Consider the following 22,865-nt stretch of genomic DNA (forward strand, 5'->3'; position numbering starts at 1 on the left):
TCCTAATTCCAACTCATAAATAAAATAGTTTGTTTTAGAGAAATTGAAGACTCCCATATGGACTAATAACATAAGTCAAAAAAATGCTCACTACATCAAACTCTTCAATTCAACGTAGGAACATGATGATACAACTTATTTAGGGACAATTATTAAAGGGAAAGCTAGATGATTAGTGGCTTAGTTGAGGACAGGTTCCTATCATCTTAGATGCAAGACATGCAGATGGAAAAGGCCCAAAGAGGAATAGGAAGACCAGATTTGCAAGTTCTACGGGACATGTGTGATTGAGATTGAATGACACTTTGTTAAAGAATGTTCAACATATGATGACATCAGGACTCAACGCGAAATCAATTTAATAGCAGACAACATGCACAACTTGTTCGAAGAGAATAAGAACAACAAAACCACTAGTTTGATCTTCATATTACAATGCAAACTCGAAGAAGAATTTGAAATTAGTATAGAGTCCTTAAACTAAATTCTTCATTCATTCATTAAAAATATATATAGAAGAATAAAATTGTAAGGTATGAACTTTCTCCCTCTCAATAGCATGACCTTTTCACCGTCTTATTGGGATTGGGAGAGCGGCGAGTGAGTGAGAGGGATAAAATATTGATCGATTGTCAAAAGCGCATTTAAAACTTTCAACATGCACCTAATACAAAGAAAATTGTATTCGGTCAACCACCTTTACAAAAACAAATATAATACCGTCTTTTCATCAATTTTTGTCGATATTTTTTGTTTTACATAATTTTGAAATGTCAGGGCGGAAAGGAAATTCATCGCTTAGAAAATATTAGAATTTAGAACTTTTTATCCTTAAATCTGTTTGCTTATATAGCCTTGAAAACCCTGACAGGCAGCTGAGCTCAACTCGAGTAAGCTTTTTACCGACGGCTATGACCCTTACACTCTCTCACTCAATTCTGCAAAGATTTAAACAAGGACATGTAGTGAGCATAGAGGCACTGGATTCGTGTGGCCTCGTAGTCGCTTCTCTGTGAAATCCCCATCCCATATTTCTTTTAGGCAAACTCCTCATTTTGGGAGTACGAGGGTACGATTTTTCCTCTGGTAGGAACACACGCACGTTTATCTTACGGACAATGTGTTGAGGGGTTGGACGAAGATGGTTTTGGTGATAGGCTTTTAATGGCTGAGATAGAGGATGTAGATGTAGCATGGGGTTTTGTGTTTGTGTGTATTTGGAGTTTAGGGTTATAGCGGGGGTTGGGGAAAGAGGGGAATGTGGGGCTGCTAGGGTAATGAAGCAGGGAAATTGAAGGAGAAAGAGATGGAAGGGGAAGGGGATCTGGTGGTCGTCTCTGCAGTTTGCGCCACACTCTTTGCGCTACTGGGTGCCCTCAGCCTTGTCATTCTTTGCCGTGTCAATTGGCGGCCCTGGAGAATATACAGGTCAGATGTCCCAGCTTTATTGGTGCTTGCTTTTAAGAATTCGATCTTACTAACAGCCAGCATTTCTCTCACCGGTTTCTAATTTATTTACGGCATCCTATTGTCTTTTGGTTGTTTTGAGTTTTATCATGCTGTCTACTAGATTGCTACTGCATTTCTGTCTTGTATCCGATGTTGTTTAATCTGATGCCCGATTTGAAATCCTATTTTACATAGACTTCTGCAAAACGACTACTGCTGTTTAAGCTTTCATTTTAAATAAGATGAGCAGTTATCTTGTTATATTCTTTCCATGGAACATTGACAGCAAATTTTGGCAACCGAGTCATGTAGTTCAAACTGAATGCTCTCTTTCTTTGTTACAGTAAGTTGACACTTAGTAAAGGTGCACATTGGAAAATACCAGCATCACTTCCAAACATTCTTCTGGCTCTGGTGGGGATAGTAACATCAATATTGCTAGACGCATTAATGTGCCGTTGAAAGTAAGGGCTGACAGTCTACCAGGCTTATTCACTAAATTTGTATGCCTATTCTGAAATTCTGTGGAACATAGTTTTTCGTAGAAACACACACATATCTTCTAGTTGACATGACGACTACGTATGAAAAGGACCTGCAAATTTTGGTCAGCATATGGGTCATGGCAAAGATGAAAAAATAACATTAATTTTTTTGCTCTGAAGAGTATCATGGCTACACAAAGTAGACCATTGGCATTTTTAGTAGAAAGATGCGGGATTGATAGAGAAATTGGATTTTCTGACAAAAACCGGATTTTTTAAATGGGAAACCAGGAAAAAGACTTCTGTATCCAAAATCAGATTTTTGAAATGGGAAGCCACTTATAAAAGAAGAGCCCTATGACTTCTGGGAATACTTGAAGGAAAAAGACTATGCATTCAAAAACCAGAATATTTAGATAGAAGCCAGTCATAAGAGAAGAACTTTATGATTGCTGGGAACATTTGAAGTTCTTGCCTAGCCTCTTCCTGGAAAGCATCCATTCTCACAATGAGGAAGCACAGGTTCGATTGTGTCTCTGTGGGCGCAATATTGTAGAATAGTTGCAACTTGTAACATCAGACACTGACTGATTTATAAACATGTTAAGAATATATGGTTGTGTAAGAAGTCATGATCATGGTGAGCTTCTGTACAAGTGTAGAGCATTAGGGGGTTATCAGATCTCAAACTGTAAGAGTGTTATTTAGACAAATTCTTTAATAAAGAGTTGATGGGCAAAAAAATGGTCAACATCGTTGAATAGAAAAATCATGTTTATTTTTATTTTCTAGCCAGCAGGAATAAAGCGTTGTATTTCTGGAGAGTTTGCCAATCTGGCCTATGTTCTATCAGCTGCCCTTCACGTCAATTATAACAATCATTGAGTTTCTGGAGAGTTTGCCAATTTGGTCTATGTTCTCTCAGCTGCTCTTCACGTCAATTATGACAATCATTGAGTTAAAAGAATGATTTCAAATACACAGTTTTCCCATTGCCTTAGCTGCTCAGGTTTTCAGACTATAGGACTTAAGAGCTTGATTCTGCATATCAGCTTGTTCACGAGCTCGCTGAGACAAATTTTTAAAATCAGTACTACTCATCATATTGGCTACTCACATTTTTAATTAATGATGTTATTATTAACATACGCTTCAGCATTTTGTTGAAAAAACTAGTCATCATGCTTTTTCTTGTTTGTGTTGTTTCAACGTGTTCTTGATTTTTTAACCTCTTATATTTTGTTTTTCATAAAAATGTTACTAGTATGCTAACTGAAGATGAATATTCTTAGCTTTGTTGAATAATTCAAGACATCACTCTCGAGTCTTGAGCACATTGCATGAAGGATGTTATTTATTGACTATATGCTTCAGCATAGTTATTTGAAATAATTATATCTCATCTTGTTCTTAACTTGCTTGTTTCATTAATATGCGTTTTTACACTTTTGAACTTATTATGTTTTGTTTTAATGCAAATAAAGTTGATGCATTTAGTAGATGGCGATATTCTATGTAAGCACTCTAAATTGTATCTCAGGTCCGGAAAAGGGCCTAAATATAATCCTGATACCTTCATATTTTAATTAGATTTTTATTGAGCACAATTACAATTAATTTCATGTGGTTTCAGGAAATTTAGACTGAAATATACCTGTGCAGAATCTGCAGATAACTCTGCACATCACAACAATAAATTGATTTACAGCAGTAGTTCTAGAATCAAATACACAACATAATAGCAGTCATCCTCCAGTGAATTTATGCGTAGGCTATATGAGCAGAATCGAGCACGGACTCAGATTTTACCAATGTCTATTCTCAGATTTAATCAATTTGCTAGATTCAGTGTATACAAAGGCTACAATGTCCATAAGATGTCATTCTGTATTGTTGCTACACTTCAATGGTCGCCGACTTCATTTGAGTAGTTAAATCAATGAATGACATTGTGTTTATCAGCAGCTAATACCAATCGTGGTACTTCAATGATCTTCCAGATGCACAGAGGTGTACTTGTATGCTCAATAAGCAGAAATGATCCTTGCAAATGTGACACATCGCTAATTTGTTTCACCTTGCTATTAGCCTCTGCTTGGTTTGCTGCTGTCTACAGACATACCAAAGGTGACAATGCAATTTCTACTCAAATGTGCGCTACAGGTATGGCATCCAAGATGTCTCTAGCCCTCCATGACCGTTGCTTATTGAAGCACAAGTACCTGCTTCACCAAGATGTTCAGAATTGGTGAATGGCAGAGATGACAAAATTGCACTATGTGGAATGAATAGGTAAGGGATCTGTCCTACAACGGTGATGTTCATGAGATGGTTGCCCCAGGAAGCAATTTTTCTCAACAGCAAATTCTCTAAAAATCGTGATACTCAATAGAAGATTCCAAAACCCACTAAATTGGCATTAGGAAAAAGAATTGTGTATGTTAGCCTAAGAAAGAGACAAATAGGCCGGCCAACAGAATAGAAAAGATATTAATAATTTTATTAATATATTATTATTAATACTTATTTTTCAACATTATAGTGCAAAAAATACTTATTATATTCCTTCAACTGTTAAACGGAAGTGAATCTTTTTAGTTGGGGACATGACAGTCCTCCCCTCCAGGATATTACTTGTCCTCAAGCTGCTTCACATTTGGATGCTCAAAGATCTCTACACCGTCTCATGTTACATCCTCTGTGTGATGATATTATTTTTCAACATTATAGTGCAAAAAATACTTATTATGTTCCTTCAACTGTTAAACGGAAGTGAATCTTTTTAGTTGGGGACATGGCAGTCCTCCCCTCCAGGATATTACTTGTCCTCAAGCTGCTTCACATTTGGATGCTCAAAGATCTCTAAACCGTCTCATGTTACATCCTCCATTGGTAGACTTTTCCGTTTGACCAAGTAATTTTGTAGAAGGACCTTGTTTCTTTGCTTCTTTTCTCTCACATCCAAGATAGTCTTAGGCTGAAGAATCAACTTCCCTTCCTCCTCCAAGGGTGTTAACTCAGCCAAAGGAATGATATGATGTCCAAGAGCCTTCTTGAGGCACGATATATGCCAAACATTATGTCTTATGCTGTTGGGTGGAAGTTTTAGCTCATAAGCTACCTCACCAATCCTCTTCAATACCTTGTGGGGTCCATAAAATTGTTGCTTCGGCTTCTTAGCTTTACTCCCTTTATTGGATGATTGCGTATAGGCCTGCAACCTCAATAACACTTTGTTGTCAACCTCAAAAACTCTCTCCTTAATGCCTATCAGCATGCATCTTTTGCAGGTTTTTTGAGAGTTTTTAAAATACCCATACCCAGCAGTACCACATCCTTGGGTCTTGGAACTTTACTATCCATAATGACAAATCCACAAATGAAGTAGCATCATAACCCTTAAGTGCCTTAAGGGGAGACATCAATTGACGTTTGATGTGTTGTGTTGTAGCAATATTCCCTTAAATGCAACCACCTGATCTAAGCTATTTGCTGCTTTTCAACCTAGCTCTTTAGGTAGATCTCTATTCATTTGTTTAGGATCTTGATTTGTCCATCGGTTTGTTGATGATAGCTATTGCTTGGTGTCAACTCATTGCCTATCAAACAAAAGAGTTCATGCCAAAACAAACTGAGAAACCATCTGTCCTTGTTTCTTACAATGTCCTTTGGCAAACCATTAAGTTTGAAAATCTCTCTAAATAGCAGATCTAAAACTTGTGGGGGTTCATATTCTGAAGAAATTGCATGAAAGTGAGCGGATTTAGTGAACCTATCAACAACTACATATATAAAATTTTTACCTTGTACCTTTGGCAACCTCGTAATTAAATTCATGGATATGCTCCCCCATTTTTGATTTGGAAAGGGTAGGGACTGCAATAAACCAGCTGGAAAAGCATACTCTGTTTTGTTTTGTTGGCATTCCATATGCTCTCTAACATGCTTTAACACATCATTCTTAAGCCCATTCCATGGAAAACATTCTCTCACCTGCTTGTATGCCTTGTAGAAGCACAAATGACTAGTGAGTAGAGTGTCATGACATGACCTCAAAATCCTCTCCCTCAGCTTGGATTCAGCTATGAGGTACACCCAATTTGTGTAAATTGATGAGCTCATCAACCAGCTTAAACCTATCATCTTGCAGTTTTCCTTGCCAAAGATTGTTAGCAATTGGATTCTCAACATGTTCAACCATCATACAAGTCCTCCAATCAGAAGATATATTAGTTATAAAGCAGAAATAAGGTGTCCTAGAGAGCTTCCTAGAGAGTGCATCAGCCATCACATTATTATTCCCTTTTATATGCTCAGTGTCAAAATGGTAGGGTTGAAGTTTACTTACCTATTTCTGCTGCCTATCATTCAAATTTAATTGGTTGAGGAATAATTTCAGACTGTTGATGATCCTCTTGACTTTAAACTTCCAGTAAACCGAGTATTGTCAGAATTTGGCTAGAGCATGCATGATAGCCGACACTTTTGTCATAAATAGAGAAATTTTGTTTCATTTCCTCAAGATTCATACACTCATATGCTTGGGATGTTTGTTTTGCATCAAGATAACCCCAGTGCCTTCCCTTAGAGCATTGCATTCTAAGACAAAGTATTGAGAAATCTAGAATTGGCAAAACATGACATGGCCTCATTTCCTCAAGTTTATCAAAAGTCTGTTGGGCTGTTGGACTCCAAGAGAGCACCTCTTTCTTTGTCAAATTGTCAAAGGAGCTGCAAGCTGTGAGAGCCCTTTTACAAATCTCCTATAATAGCTACAATGTCCCACAAATGCTCTCAAGTGTGTCAAATTTCTTGGTTTAGGCCAATCTTGGATTGCCTTGATCTTCTTCTCATTCACACTAACCCCTTACACACTATACTTGAACCCCAAATATAAATTTTCAGGTAACCTGATTTTACATTTTGAGACCTTAATATAAAAAGAATGCTCAAATAGGCTTAAGCACTTCATCTAAGTGCTCCAAAATAGTTTTCCCAAGTCTTACAGTAAATTAAGATGTCATCAAAGAAAGTCAATACAAATTTGAAATTTCAACTGAAGAATAAATCCATGATTCATACATTATTGGAAGGTGATGGTGGGTGCATTGGTTGATCCAAGTAGCATGACCAAAAAGTCATAATGCCCATAGTGACATTTGAAAGCTGTTTTGTGTGCATCCTTATCTTTTACCTTAATTTGTTGGTACCTTGATTGCAAATCAATCTTGGGAAAATACATTGCTCCATGGAGTTCATCAATCAATTCGTTGATCTTGGGATCGGATAGTTATTTTTGATTGTCCTTTTCTTGAGAGCTCTATAAATAATGAACATACTCTTAGTCTATCCTCTTCTTTTACCAAAACCATGGATGGCAAATGGGATGAAACTAGGCCTTATATGCCTCATATCCAATAGGTCCTTGGTTGCCTTCTCAATCTCTTCCTTGCATTTTCTTGGATGGCAATATGGGGTTTTGATGGCTTGATTTGTATTGGCTGAGGCTTTTCCAACACCAGAGCTACTCCCTTTTGCTCCATTTGGTATGTGTGTCTTCTGACACTCAATTGCTTGTTCAATCCTCTTGTAGAAGGTGCAGCATTTCCACACCAGTATCTTTCCTGCTAGACTGTAACTTGTTGGTCTCTTTGACGATTTTTTGAGGATTGTCTTCCTGTTTGTCTCCCGTGGCAGCCTCCTTCTCTTGTTGTTGATACCTCTAATGTCTGTCACTCGTGAATTAAACATGGGCTGGCAGGATTCCTAATTCTGATCCCACTGAAATATACCAGTGTAGATAACCTTGCAATCCAGAACAGTGAACTGATTCACAACATCATTTCTATAGTTAAATCACACATAAAGTCAAACAAAATTAAGCAGAGACTTAGATTTTGTCAATGTTTAATCTTAGATTCAATCAACTCACAATATTAAGTGCGTGCAGAGATTTCAATGTCGATAAGATGTCATTCTGGATTGTTGCTACACTTAAATGGCTGCTAGCTAGTTGATGAGATAGATTGATGAATTATATTGCACCTTGAAAATGGTGCAGTTAGCAACAGCTAATACCAATTGTGATATTTAAGTGATCTTTCAAATGCACAGGCCTGCACCTTTTCTCAATCAGCAGTAACGATCCTTGCAAAAGTGGTGCCTCCTTAAATTGCTTTACGTCGCTATTTTTCTCTGTCGGTATTGTTGGTATCGACAAACCTACAGTAAATGTTACATTGTACAGGCGCTGCTTAAATGCACAGTCCAGAGATGTCTTCAGCTCTCCCTGACCTTTGCATTTTGAAGCAAATATACCTGTATTGTGAAGCTGTTCAGAATTGGTGAATGGCAGAGATGACATAATTGTGCTATGAGGAATGAACAGGTAGGGGTTCGGTCCTACCTTGTCTTTGCTGCTGAGACTGTCATCCTAGGAAGTAATTCATGCCCAGTTGCAGCAGCAAATTCTTTAAAAATTGAGATGCTCCATTCATATATTTTTCGTAACAGTATTTTTGGATTTAAAATAAAAAATATCTTGGTTTTGTCTGACTGATCTTATTGCACATTGATTTGAGCCTTGAGGAATATTCGGTAAACCATAGGACATTAAAAAAAAAAAGTGCCTGATAAACTTTTTCAAGTGACCAGTGACACTAGCATGACACACCCTTTGGGTCCATGTGAAACACTTTTGAGCTGGAGCTATGAACCAGTGAGGCCACAAATGGGGGACCTCATCCCCATATAATGAAGGTCAGGCCCAAACCTAAGTTGCCGGTTTGGATTTGGGTATGGGTTTGGGTTCGAGACTTGGGTTCGAAATTCGTTCAATTTTTTTTGGGGTTCGTTTTGATTTTGTGTGACTGATCTTATTGCACATTGATTTGAGTCTTGAGGAATATTTGGTAAACCATAGGATATTAAAAAAAAAGGTGCCCTGGTAAACTTTTTGAAGTGACCAGTGACATTGGCATGACACACCCTTTGGGTCCATGTGAAATACTTTTGATCTGGAGCTATGAACCAGTGAGGTCACAAATGGGGGACCTCATCCCCATATAACGAAGGTGAGGCCCAAACCTAAGTTTGCCAATTTGGATTTGGGTATGGGGTCGGGTTCGAGACTTGGGTTTGAAATTCGTTCAATTTGTTTTTTGCTTAGTTACTGGATTCGTGCCCTAGAGGCCGGATCCGGATTCGGGTCCGATCCGGATCCAGATTCGTGCCTGGATTCATGCAGATCCGGGCAGGATCCTTGTTTTATACAGTGGATTCGTCCGGATTCATGGCCCACGAATCCTGACGAATCCACTGTGTAAAACAAGGATCCTGCCCGGATCTACATGAATCCAGGCACGAATCCTCAAGGATCCAGTGTGAATCCTCAAGGATCAACAGGTTTAAGTGAGTCTAAGTTATTTAATATGACTTTTTTAAATATATATTTTTGCTTTCTAGTGCTAAAATGACCTTTTTATGCATTATATATACTAATAAATGAGAGACAAATAAATATATATATGCCCAAGCCCCAACTAGTAACAGATATATATATATATATATATTCACGAATCCTAATCGGGAAAAAAAAAATCACGAATCCATGGATCTGATTCACGTGCCCGAATCGGATTCGTATCCCGAATCGGTAACTATGGTTTTTTGGGGTTGGGTTTGGATTTGTTTTGGGTTCGTCTGTACAAGAATGAATATATATATATATATATATATATATATATATATATATATATATATATATATATATATATATATATATATATATATATATATATATATAGAAGTTCATACACCACTATGCTAATTTTAAAGAAACATAGCAAAATACACCACCATATCAATGTTTCAGTTCAAAATCAATAATGTGAAAATTATATATATATAGAAGTTCATACACCACTATGCTAATTTTAAAGAAACATAGCAAAATACACCATCATATCAATGTTTCAGTTCGAAATCAATAATGTGAAACTTTAATAATCAGCCATCATGATCAAATATCATCAAAAACCATCAAGTGAATCATGATTCAGCTGTTGCAAATTAGAATCACAAAGTTAATGCTATTAGGCCTGTTTAAGGTTCAATGTTATGATTGTGCCATATTGTAAGCTTCACAAATTAATTGTCGTACTCAAGGATCCAATTTAACCACAGTAAAGATATCTTTAAATTATGTTCAATCCATAGCTTTCTATACATGTTAATATGCACAACATACATTCCATAATAGATGTGTGACACTTTTATACATCCTGATTCTTCTCAAGTAGCATTCAATTCAAATTAAATATGATAAGTAATTTGAGTTCAATCATGTGCTTGAATCTAATTCTGAGTCTATTTTGCCAATAAATACTTTTTGAAATAGTAAACAAAAAGGTGTTTTTTGACAAAATTCTTTGAAATTCTATCTGTGTTCCTATGCTGGAATCCAAAGTCACTCAAAAGTCGTCTGAATTCTGCCAGGGTTGCTTTGAGAGAATTCCCAACGAAATTCGGTCTCTGTGGCAGACTTTTGCCAGAATCTGACAAGGACCAGACTTTTGAGAGAATTGAACCGGTAATTCCTAGGTCTAGGAGAGAATCTGGTAACTTAGGCCCAAACCCATGTGCACATTGGATCAGTGAAGGCACAAGCCCATGATCCCAATGGTCCGGGGGGAGCTTTGAATCTGGTTGGGAACAACAATACCACCACTTAACCAACACTAATTGGTGATCCCCCAAACATATGATAAAACTGATTTGATGGGTTATTTAGATTATTTGCGGAGCAAGCCTTACTAAAAGCGATCAATTTATTTCAACTGCAGATGTTGTGGGCATTCTTATACCCATGGTTATAAAGCTGTTATTCATTATTGTATCTAATTCAGTAAAAATTCAGGAAACAAGAACATTGAACTATGCAAATGTGTGTGAACACTGTGAAGTTTCACGTGATAATGAGAGATGATTGGCTGGCCTTATTTGATGTAAATGTTTGTATGGAATTTTACTTTTGAAGCAAATCCAGAATGAAAGTTTCATAAGAGATAATTGTGTAGTTTTTAAAACTAATTATTATTATTTTTGCTCAGTTCAAATAGAGCTGATATAGTCTGCATAAGTGCATGCTTATTTTTCAGTGGTCTGAATTGCTTATCTAGTTGACCATAACAAAGTAATACTTCCACAATTTTTTTTCGGTTATTTATGTATGCTTGTATTTTATACATCTGCACATGTAATGGAAGTAAGGAGTGCTATGATTTTGCCTAAATGGTCACTGGTATTGATGCTTAGTAAGAATTTTTCTTGGTGTATGTTGCAGCTGGATTTTTGCTAGAAAATGGCCAACATTTCTTCAAGGTCCCCAGTTATGTGCCATCTCGGGATTGTTATCACTAGCAGCCTGGGCTATTGTAATTTCACCAATAGTGGTTGTAATTGTCTGGGGAAGCTGGCTTATGGCAATTCTGGATCGTGATATAATTGGGTTGGCTGTAATTATTGCTGGGACAGCACTTCTGTTGTCATTTTATGCAATTATGCTTTGGTGGAGAACTCAGTGGCAGAGTTCACGTATGTATATTCAGTTCATTTGTATGTTCTCAAATTAAATTTAGAGCTCATGGTTTATATAGTCATACTTCTAATGTTACTAGTTTAGGAATCATAGAAATAATTTAGATGGACTTATTAAGCTGGTTACATGTATAGAGGCCTGCATTACTCCAATGCAGTCTTGTTATTCTAATATGGTGGCTAGTTTACATGCTGAACTTTCTTTGCAAATGGTTCCACAAACATTTGAAATCTAATAATGAAACCAATAATTATGAGACTTTTTTTTGAGTTCCCTGATTCTGCGTGTGAGCAGCAAAAAGGAGGCATGTAATCTCATTTCTGCCATGCCTTGGTGAGCTCGGGGAGGATGTGCTTTTGTTTGTTTATTCATTTTTAATTTCTTTGTAAAATATATACATATCACTCACTTTTTCCTAAAATTTTGTTTGTGCTCAGTTCTTTTCCAGATCCAAGCTAAAAATAAGACTGCCACATTTGAATAACACTAACACTAATGTGATATTTGATCTGAGGTGTTGTAATTTTCTTTGGTCATCTCTTGAAATTTGACACTAAGTCGAGTACCAAGTTGTGCCTATCTCTTTCTAAATAGGACAATTGAAGGAAGTTACATTAAAATGATGGTGTGTCAAGGAACTTCAAAAATTAAGTATACTCTTTAGCATTACTCTTGGGGGTTTCTAGGAATATATTTACAGGAACTATTTCTTTTTGCATCCAGTCTAAACAGTAAGTGGAATTCACACTTTTTTTAAAACTGTATGCTCCACTTCTTTATGCCAAAAGGCATAGAGTGGCAGCAGGCAGAAATCATTTGATGTCGTGACTGAAAAAGAACAAAACTATTGAGAGATAATGCATATTTTTTAAATATACAGACATTAAAATTTTGAAATATATTTAGTTGCCTCTAACTGAAACTATTAAGATGTAACAGAGTAAGCATATGATATTTACTACTAAAATTGAAATAAAAAACCAAAATAATGTCTGTCAGCTTTTTATTTAAGCTAATATTTCTCGTAATTTACAAAGAATTCCGGATCCTACACTTTGGCATCATTCTGATAAGTTGGCTGGAAATAATGAGATAAGTTACCTTATCACACTTGCATCTTTGCCTGCGTAATCACTGTCTGATAATTCCATCCCCTAGAGATGTTTCTAATTTGTGGATGTTTGGTGAAGAAAATGACAAAAGAAGGGATTAAAACATAAACCCCAAGCATGAAGAAAAGGTGATTTAGAAAATCTCAGAAATTTGTACAGCACAATTTAAACGTGATTGTAAATGTGTAAATAAGAACAATTCAATCAAGGCAAGAGCATACAACACAACAGTAAATTTTGAGCCTCTTATCGAAAGAGTTCTTGGTTCAAATCTACTCATGCTTAACACATAATAATAATTAACATAATAATTAATCTTGGCTTCAGCCTCTGACCGATAAAAAAAAAAAAGAACAATTCAATCAATAAAATTGACCTTGATCTTATTTGAAAATGCGATTTTTGGGGGGGGTGAGAGTTGTAGGGGGCTGGGAGTGGAAATACCAACTATGGTGATTAATCGTGTCTTTTTGGGGATTTATGCTTCTATATTAAAAATAGATACCAAAATATAAAAATCTAAATTAACTTGTTAAAGTAGTATTTTTTATTTGTCACACTATAAGCTCCTATATTGTGTTCATGTAGTTTTGATTTCCTATTCCTTATACACTGTATTAATTAATCTTTTGTTTTTAAAAACATATATGTTCTTAATATGTTAACATAAGATTAAATATTTTGTTTTTATGTTTTTGAGAGCTAAAAAAAAAATCCTCCAGTAAAAATAATCTAATTGGAGTAAAGCCTTTGTAATCTAGGAAATAAAATAACATATAAAACTACTGAAATAATCCGTTTTCATAGAATTCTAGCAGTATTGATATAGTTATATACTTAAGCTATGGAGTAAATAACTTCTTAAAGTTGTAGATAAACTAGTATAGATATTTAAAATTCATGTTAAAAAATGCTAAGAGTTATGAGCTTTATGATGCCCATCTAGCTTATATTATCTACTTAATATAGTCAGCTCATTTGATACTCATGGGTTTCTTTTCGATAGATGAATTCGAGATATTAATGCTTGTCCAATAAAGCTCTCTTGTCGAATACTTCTCTATTATTTCAGAGAAATTATTTGGATAATAATCTGAAGAATGTTGTACGGAGTTCTTCAAAGTAAATATTTGAGTGTTTCACTATTGCAGGAGCTGTTGAAGTTCTTCTATACTTGTCGGTTGCATTACTTTGTGCATATGAACTATCAGCTGTTTATATTACAGCAGGCAGTAATGCATATTCAGCATCTGGTTTCTTCTTTGGTGTTTCAGCACAAGCTCTTGCAATCAACATGCTTTTTATATGTCGAATGGTTTTTAATGGTAAGCTTTTTCATCACAATTTTTTTGTTGCAACTATATACCATTCAGTTTTTAATTTTTATAAATTTTTCCCCTTTTTCACTTACAGGAGCAGGTCTAGATGTAGATGAGTATGTGCGTAGGTCCTACAAATTTGCCTATGCTGATGGTATTGAAGTTGGTCCAGTTGCCTGTTTACCAGAACCTCCAGACCTTAATAATTCTGCAATACGAAAACCAAACAGGCAAGAATATCTCTGGATGATTTACAATCAAAGTTTTGGACATAGTTTGAGTCTTGAATATGACGTAAATTAATTTCGAAAGCCATATTTTGCCTTTCATGGTGGTTGGATTGTGTTGTTTGGAGAGACTTCTAATGTGACATGTTCATTTACAGGACTTTTCATAGTGGGTGTCAATATATTGGGTCTTTGTTTGTACTTCTTGTGTACTCCATTTTATATGGGTTGACTGCAAGGGAGGCTCGCTGGCTGGGGGGAGTGACATCAATTACTGTTGTTGTTTTGGGTAACATGAGTACAATTCATTGGTTTGCAAATAATTTTATTTTATTTTAAACAGATAAGAGTCAAAATGTTTTTCCTACGGGATTTTGAGAATAACTTTTTTAGTTATAATACGTTGAAATGGACAAATTTACTCATATTTCAAAGAAATCAATGTATGATTTGCTTCATTGCTTTTACAGATGTGTATGTGGGAGCATGCCTGTTTGGCTTTGAGCTTCTCCAAAGTCGAGTGACTGCATTGTTTGTCGCTGGAATATACAGATCATTCTTCATATGCTTTGGAGTGCATTATTGGTATGTTCAAATTACTCAGTTGATCTTGATTTATACTTTGCATATTATTTTGAACCTCATTGCCATTTTGGTTACTTCAATTGTATTTCTTCAGGTATCTTGGCCATTGTATAAGTTATGCAGTGGTGGCTTCAGCATTGTCGGGGGCTGCTATCACACGCCGTTTTTCAGTTGTGAGCCCTTTGACTGCAAGGAGAGATGCACTTGAGAGCACTGTGGTTCGCCTCAGAGAGGGATTCAGAAGGAAAGGTGCTTGTAGTTCGTCAAGTTTCTCAGAAGGCTATGAATCAAGTGCAAAACGCAGCAGTAGCGTTGAAGCTGCTCAAATTCGAACTACTATTGACACTTTTTGTAGAAATAAGGTGCAGAATCAAGGTGATGGTGGAGCAAGCTGGAATAACACTCCTGGAGCTGAAGATGATCAAGAGGGTGAACACAGTGCTAAAAGCTTGGACAGTGGAAGGCCAAGTTTGGGTTTACAGAATGCTATTGCCTGCCCTCCTACCTGTCAGGAATTTGACAGTGGAATGGCTTTAGTGGACCGGCAACTAGAGATGCCTTCTTCAGACCGTAACAAGCATCTAGTAGTTGGTCCAAGTAATCAAATAGATAGTCAAGGATCTGACTCAAGTACATCAGGTGGAAGCTCAATCAATCAGCAAAACTTGGACTTCAATTTAGCAATGGTTTTTCAGGAAAGATTGAATGATCCAAGGATTAGTTCAATGCTAAAGCTAAAAGCTAGACAAGGAGATCAGGAACTAAGCAGTCTGCTGCAAGACAAAGGGCTGGATCCAAATTTTGCTGTGATGATGAAGGACAAGGGCCTTGATCCAACAATACTGGCATTGCTGCAAAGAAGCAGTTTGGATGCAGATAGGGATCACAGAGATAACACAGAAGGTGCAGGTACTGAATTACACCAAATAGAAAGTGTTGTAATGAATCAGATCTCATGGTCAGAAGAGCTTCGACAACGAGGATTTGAAGATTGGATACAAGCTATACGATTTTTGGTGCAAATGTTAGCAGGCAGTGCAGAGAAAGCTTGGGCTCTTGTCACTGTTCTTTTTATTGCAGAGACTGCAGCCGTTGGTATATTACATCCAAAGACCGTAAACGTGATAAATAGAACCCACCAGCAGGCAAGGATTGAGACTCACTGCTTAAGATACCATGATAACATATTATTGGATTGTTTTTAATTTCTCAGTAGAATCTTATCTTGAAAATATCATATAATTCATTACATGTCATTGTATGATGAATTTGGAATTGTACTTGTTATGCAGTTCCAATTTGGCTTGGCGGCATTGCTTTTACCGCCTGTTTTTTGCTCCACAATGGCTTTCATTCGCTCCCTACAAGCAGAAGAAATGGCAATGACTTCTAAACCTAGGAAGGTATAGCATATTACCTGTTGTCATTATACCTAGTTGCCCATGCAAATTCTTGTGGACATAAAATGAACATTAAATGATTGGCTGTTTTGGGTTGTTTTGGTTTTATACTTGGAAATACCAACGTTATTCTTTTCTGTGATGATTGTAATTTCAAATGAGATGGTATTGTAATCATTTACAGGTTTTGTTTTGTTTGATTTGTAGCTTTTGGGGAGTTTATAATTCTTTGGTTCCTCCTAGTCGGGAAATATGAAATATTGAGATTATGTTTCTGTGTGGTTATATTATAGTCTTACTTCGTGGGATTGCCTTGAATGTTTTATATCATAGTTAGGACAATATTAATGCAGATATGAGATATCAAATAATGTTTTGACATTAAAATGAATGCCTTCAGGACTGGAACAAATAAATGTTACTGGATTGACTTTTATCTATACATGCCAGTAATATCATTGCTCTCTAACATGTTTTTTTCTATATCAGTATTGTTTCATTGCATGGCTCGTGAGCACATTTGCGGGTTTGATTCTGTCCGTCTTAAGGTATGTTACTCATTTTTTCCCTAATATTTAGAAAGAACTCTCTTCATGTATGTTACTTTTAATTTCTAATATTTATAAGGGACATCCCTTTAATGCCTTATTCTGGCATTTCTTTTTTGCTTTATTGCGGTATATATATTTTAATTATATTTAGCATGATCCCATGTTGATATATAAAAGAAAAAGTACAACTGGAAGATTGCATTCTGATATTTTTCATATAAATAATTTATAAACAAAAACATCATCAAACACACACTTTAAAATTGTGCTATAATTTGGTCAAGTTTGCAAAATCACACTTTGAAATTGTGCTATAATTTGATGAAGTTTGCAAAATCACACTTCGAAATTGTGCTATAAGTTGATGAAGTTTTTTTTTTTTTGGTAGATTAATAGCTGACTGCACCAGCTCCCGTTATATTGCAATAAAAAATGTTGTTGCTGCTGCCTTAAGTTGTACCATCATATCCACCAATTGTGCAATATGCTGATTTTTTTCAAGCATGCGTTGATTTTGTTCTTCCTGTCCTCTAACCAACATGTTTAATATGTTCATTACATGGTCCCCTCCTGCGTCTCTATCAACCTCTTTCATTTCTCTCTGTTTACCACTTGGCGTACTTACTACTCTGATATGAGTCTTGATGCAAATCTGCAACGTCCCTCCTGTACTTTGCCCTAAAATCAGAATTTAACAAGATTAGGGTTAGGATTCACCATATATAGAGTTTCTTCAACTATGTGATCTATAACATGAATTCTTGCAAGGTGTAGGGTTAATTTTTAATCATAATCTCGTTGGTAGATTTCCTTAATTTAGAAGTAACATATATGAGGGATGTGAATCAAATCAATAGATTGCTAGAATTAACTAATGGTGACCTGACCATAGAAGTGATAAGGTAGGGTGATTTGATGAGGTTAACTAGAAATCTCGTATCGTGGGCCTGAGAGTGGATTATCTCCCCCCTTGGCCTCATGTGGCTTGTGCCATACATATGAGGTGGTGTACTTAGTGTGGGGTCCTAACACTGTTCTCTTCCATTTTGCCTTTCCTAACCTGCTTCCAATGATTGAACACCCTTTTACCATAATAGGGATTGTCAGGAGCATTCACAATCGGTGCCCCAAAAGTCTTATCCTTCCTAAGCCCAAACTTTGTCCCCATTTGGCCCCATGGGGACTCCCCTGGTCATAGACAAGAGGCTGTGTGCTTAGAAGCTTGCCTCATCACTGTTCTCCCACCAGTGACTACCTCATTTTTGTTACCACGATTGATTATAGCAGTCAGAAAATACATAGAATATCTTATACATACTTTCCATTTTAAGACATTGAACCAATAGTATACCTATTATTGCCATTTTAGACAATCATAGAATGCATATTAAACCATTGGTATGCAGATGCATATATGTCTGTAGGACTGTCTGCCTATAAACAGTCACTTATTAAAACTATATCTCTAAAATGTATACAAAGTCCAAACAACAAGTAGCAGTCAAAATACTTATTATCCACTACATGTCAGATGATATCCCAAGGGAATCAATGACCTGAGTTAGTCAGTTATTTTATTTTCTATTTCTCTCTCCCAATCATAATTAGGGCGGAATCGATTCCCTCTATATATCTTGCTGTTAAAGATACCCCTCTCAAATGGAATGGTTGGCCATGCAAATTAGACCTTGTGTAAATTAATTGACATTTGTTCTTGACCAATTGCTGCCTATTATTATAATCACTGATCAACGTGGAGTTTTAGATTATTTCTGTTTTTTAATCATACCTTTATAAAGAGTTTTACTAATCTCAGCTTTTGATAAATACAATGAACTTGCAGCATTTGGTAATAAATCTGCTTCAACTCAGATCACAGCTTTTCCCTCCTAATAGTAATAGTCGGATGTTGCATGTTGGTTTGTGATTATTTCTGAGTATTAGTTTATTGTTGATACTTAAACTTTGTTTATTTTGGGCAATACAGTTGTTGATTTTATGTATGTTTCTACTACAAATCTCAGCTTTAGTACTTGCTTATATCATCTCTGTCTGTTTGTTTACTATTTGAGATCAGACTTCTTTGAGACTGTTATTGTAACTGCTCTTCACTTTAATGTCTCTCTGGGACCATATATGTTTAGTGCATTAATATAGTTCTTGGACGGAAGATTTAGAACTCTACTTTGATATAGTTATCTTCAGATTATTCCATTTGACCATTCCTTGTATCCTGTGAAGCACAGGGTCATGGTGTTTCTATAGTTTAGTTGTTGAGACCAGCAGACAAAGCATAAATTATAATGGATAGATGTTCTATCCATATATCTTTATCTATCTTTCAACAATAATCTTTTGATGGACCTTGCAATTTTGTCCCTCATAGGGACTTTACAAAATTGGAGTATCTGTCTGTCATGACGTGGGAGGACGAGAAAATCACATGAAGTCCTTCACATCTCCACACTTCTTCTCTATACCTCTATATCTAGTACTCATTCATTTCTTAGGCTCAACATTTATCGAAAATTTTGAAGACTTTCAAGTAAGATGATTTTCCGATACTTGTATAGGTGTCTCATGTTGGGGACATGACAGACCTCCCCTCCCAAATTTGCTTGTCCTCAGGAAATGTCAATTTTATTCAAGTTTTTAGATTGATGCTTAGACCTTTTTGAGATTTAGGTTCATCAGTGCTAATATTATCTGAAGACATGTTTTTGTCCTTAATTCGAGTTGTGTCAACCAATGTTTGGAAATTTGCAGGGTTGTCATTTTAAAACCAGTTTCCTCTCGCTTGTATAATGGCATGGACGCCTCCTTGAATCGTAGCAAGGGTGTGCTTTCCTCACGTTAAGTTGAGATTTAAAAGCACGACAAACATCTTTAGTGTTGCATGTAGCATATTTACCTAATTTTATTTTGAAAGTAAGAATATGGATCTAGAAACAGTTAGTACTCAAACATGCAAGAACTTGCTGAAAACACGTCAGACATAATGCATGCACCCCCATGAAGTAACCATGCTGAAAACTCTTCAAATATGAAGCAAACATAGAAATTCATCAAAGATGTGAAGCATATCCTTGAGTACACATGGAGAATACACATAAGGTATGGAATATATGCTTAAGGCATGAAACATCCATTTAAAATATGTAAAGCATGAAGTATACTAATGGATATATTTAGAGCATGAATCATATCCACAAGGTACAAGTCATACACGTGAATTTACAAGGCATGAGTCATACATGAATACACATAAAGCATGAGTCATACATGAATACACAAAGCATGAATCACATATATGAATACATATAGAGCACAAGGAATGAAGTCTACACAAGAATACATGTATGAATCAAATATGGAAGGTATAAATCATGCATATGAATATATACACATCATAAGTTATAAGCAAGAGTACGTGGGTACATATGAATACATGTAAGGGATGAATCATACACGAGTCATGAAGCCATATAAAGTTTAAATGCACACAACGTTTTAAGTATATATGTTGAGCATAAAGCAATAAATACATGCTTGACACATAAAGCATGAAGCAATACACTTAAGTATACACCAGGCACATAAAGCATGAAGAAATGCTTTTAAATACATGCCAGATTTGTAAGACATGAAGGATTACACAAATATTTGTCAAACATGCAAGGCATGAAGGAGTACACAAATATTAGTCAAGCACAGAAGGCATGAGGCAAGAAATAAATACATGTCATACATGGAGCACGCAAACAATACATGTTACACATGTAAGTCATCAATCGACACACCTGGGGGGTGTTTTTATGGAGTAAAAATACATGAAGTTTATCAAATGTGAGGCAAACACTAGTATTTGTATGAAGTGTATGTATATAAAATTAAAAATACACTCAAAGGAAGCATGTTTATGTTAGACACAAAGTAGTTCAAGGCACTTCCAAATAGAAATATAATTTCAGCCCTCATTATATTTTGACCCACTTAGCAAAAAGGGTTGAATAGTTAAAACTAATTTGATGGCTATAAAAATAGGCATGTCGTGTAGGATGGCAAGATTACACTCTTATACCACTTATAATGTCCCTTCCCTACTTTGCCCTAAAATAATAATTTTCCAAGATTAGATAGGGTTTAACCATATATTGGGTTTCTTTAACTATGTGATTAATAACTTGAAATCTGGCAACACAATTAGGGTTTGCTTATAATCATAATGTCATAATTAGGTTCCTTTAGTTTAGAAATAACAAATATGAGGGATGCCAATCAAATCAATAGATTGCTAGAATTATCTTAGGGGACTTGACCATAAAAGTGATAAGGTAGGGTGATTTGATAAGGTATCGTGGAAACCCTAGGTCCAAGAGTGAATTTAGCATCCTCTTTGGCCTCATGTGGCTCATGCGATACGTATGAGGGGCTTAGCTAGTGTGAGGTCCTATCACTATTCTCCACAAGTATTGCAGAGCTTTTGCTGTTCTTGTTTATATTAGAATATTATAACGCTTCTTTAATGATCTTCTTAGTCTTTAGTGTATTATGCTGTTTCTACTTTTTATCCTTTAGTTGACGATAGTTTTTTTTGCAACATCGTCTTTGTATGTGTATAAAGAACATTTGTCTCTTGTGTTGAAAACAACATCGATTTACCCTAACACCATATTAGAGTGGGTCGATGGGATTTCATAAAATTTGGTGAATTTTTTAAGAAAAATTGGAGCCTATTCTAATTTGTGTTTTTTTTTTTCCAAACAAATATTTTTTGGTTTATTAGAATAAAATTGTTAGAGGTATTTTGAAATTTTTATGGTTCGTCTTTGAAGATTTTTGCTGAAATCGCAAGCCTAGCTAAGGGTTTTGATTGCGCGATGTCTTGAATTGAGCAAAAGTCTTTGATTTTCGAGGGTTGCATGTACTTGCATGTGCTTATTGTGACTTGCAAGGTCTTACACATGTTTTACCATGCAAAGTCTTGTGTTTCAGCGCATGACGGTTTCTTTGTGTTAGACCCATTTTTTAGACTTGAGATTTTTTGAGCTTTTTGTACCAATGTCATGAAGTAGTTTAAATCTCAGACTTTGTGTAAGTTAGGGAAGAATGATTTTATGGTGGTGTTCCACTTGTTATTCCAAGTGACAGTGTCAATTTGGAAGATGATCCAGTTGATAGATTCCAAGCATTTCTAACACTTTGAATTTTTGGGACCTTGCTCCAAAAACCTATGGTTTGTTTGAGATCTATTAGTAAACATATTATCAACAATTTGGAAAGTTATCAGAGATAAATATTATAATGGACATGATATCCACATTAATCTATCATGGTCTTATCAATATTTCGAATGGCCCCATTTGGCAGTTCAATGCAAAGCTACTCAATGATAATGTTTTGTCCATTTGCATGATAATGTTTGAAATAACATATAATTGGGAGGTGATATAAAGGTTGGATTGTGAGTTCTAATTGTGGGAGCTTGCTTTTAAACTCCAAAGTGCATCATAAAATTAAGTCCACTTGACTTTTACAAGAATATGTGGAAGTTTTTGGTTGGGTTTAATCCAATATCCCATCAACAAGTTTGTGTATGCCAAAATGTTGTCAAAAAAGTTGATAATTTAAATCAAAGTGACCCATTAATGAACAAAAGTCGCTATCTGTGGGTTGTGAAAGTTATAATGGTTGTCTAAAGGCCTGATAAACTAGTAAAGGGGCAAGTGACCACCTCTTCAATTTTTGACAAATGAAGATTGCGTAGTATCAGTGATATTGAAAAGTTATCCAAGCTGTTAAACTTGTTTGCAATGTCGATAAATTCAATGGAATAAGTAAAGTTTCAAGTGTATGAAAGAGTTACCGAAGTGTTCCAATCTTTGATAGAAGTCAAGATGATAATAATAAATCATAGGATCAAAGATAGCAACATGTTTAACAATCCATCGACAACTTTGAGTGCTTGTATAAGTTTATTAGATCATCACTGGAGTTTTGAATAAGCTTTTTGACATGACAACTAGCGTTTTGGAGATTTGCAAAAGTTGGCAAAGTTTACTTCCTTTGGTATTTTGTATTAGTTGGCCAAGTTGTTGATACATTTGCAATACAAACTTGGCATTTGCAATACAAATTA

General features: G+C 35.7%; 1 protein-coding gene across 2 annotated transcripts in view; it reads left to right on the top strand.

The window, feature by feature from the left end:
- Positions 1-796: 796 nt before the first annotated feature.
- The window catches only part of LOC149539617 (calpain-type cysteine protease DEK1-like), a 122,357-nt gene continuing 100,288 nt past the window's right edge, over positions 797-22,865 (top strand). For both annotated transcript variants that reach the window (XM_089800844.1, XM_089800845.1), the window contains exons 1-9: positions 797-1,428; positions 11,278-11,528; positions 13,796-13,969; positions 14,058-14,193; positions 14,349-14,479; positions 14,661-14,775; positions 14,870-15,920; positions 16,068-16,178; positions 16,665-16,723. In XM_089800844.1, the coding sequence (XP_089656970.1) occupies positions 1,307-1,428; positions 11,278-11,528; positions 13,796-13,969; positions 14,058-14,193; positions 14,349-14,479; positions 14,661-14,775; positions 14,870-15,920; positions 16,068-16,178; positions 16,665-16,723 (2,150 nt within the window). In that variant the 5' untranslated portion in view covers positions 797-1,306. The remainder of the gene's footprint in view (positions 1,429-11,277; positions 11,529-13,795; positions 13,970-14,057; positions 14,194-14,348; positions 14,480-14,660; positions 14,776-14,869; positions 15,921-16,067; positions 16,179-16,664; positions 16,724-22,865) is intronic.

Source organism: Cupressus sempervirens, chromosome 9 (assembly GCF_028749045.1).
Source record: "Cupressus sempervirens isolate cs-2001-9-10 chromosome 9, ASM2874904v1, whole genome shotgun sequence".
Lineage (NCBI taxonomy): Eukaryota > Viridiplantae > Streptophyta > Pinopsida > Cupressales > Cupressaceae > Cupressus > Cupressus sempervirens.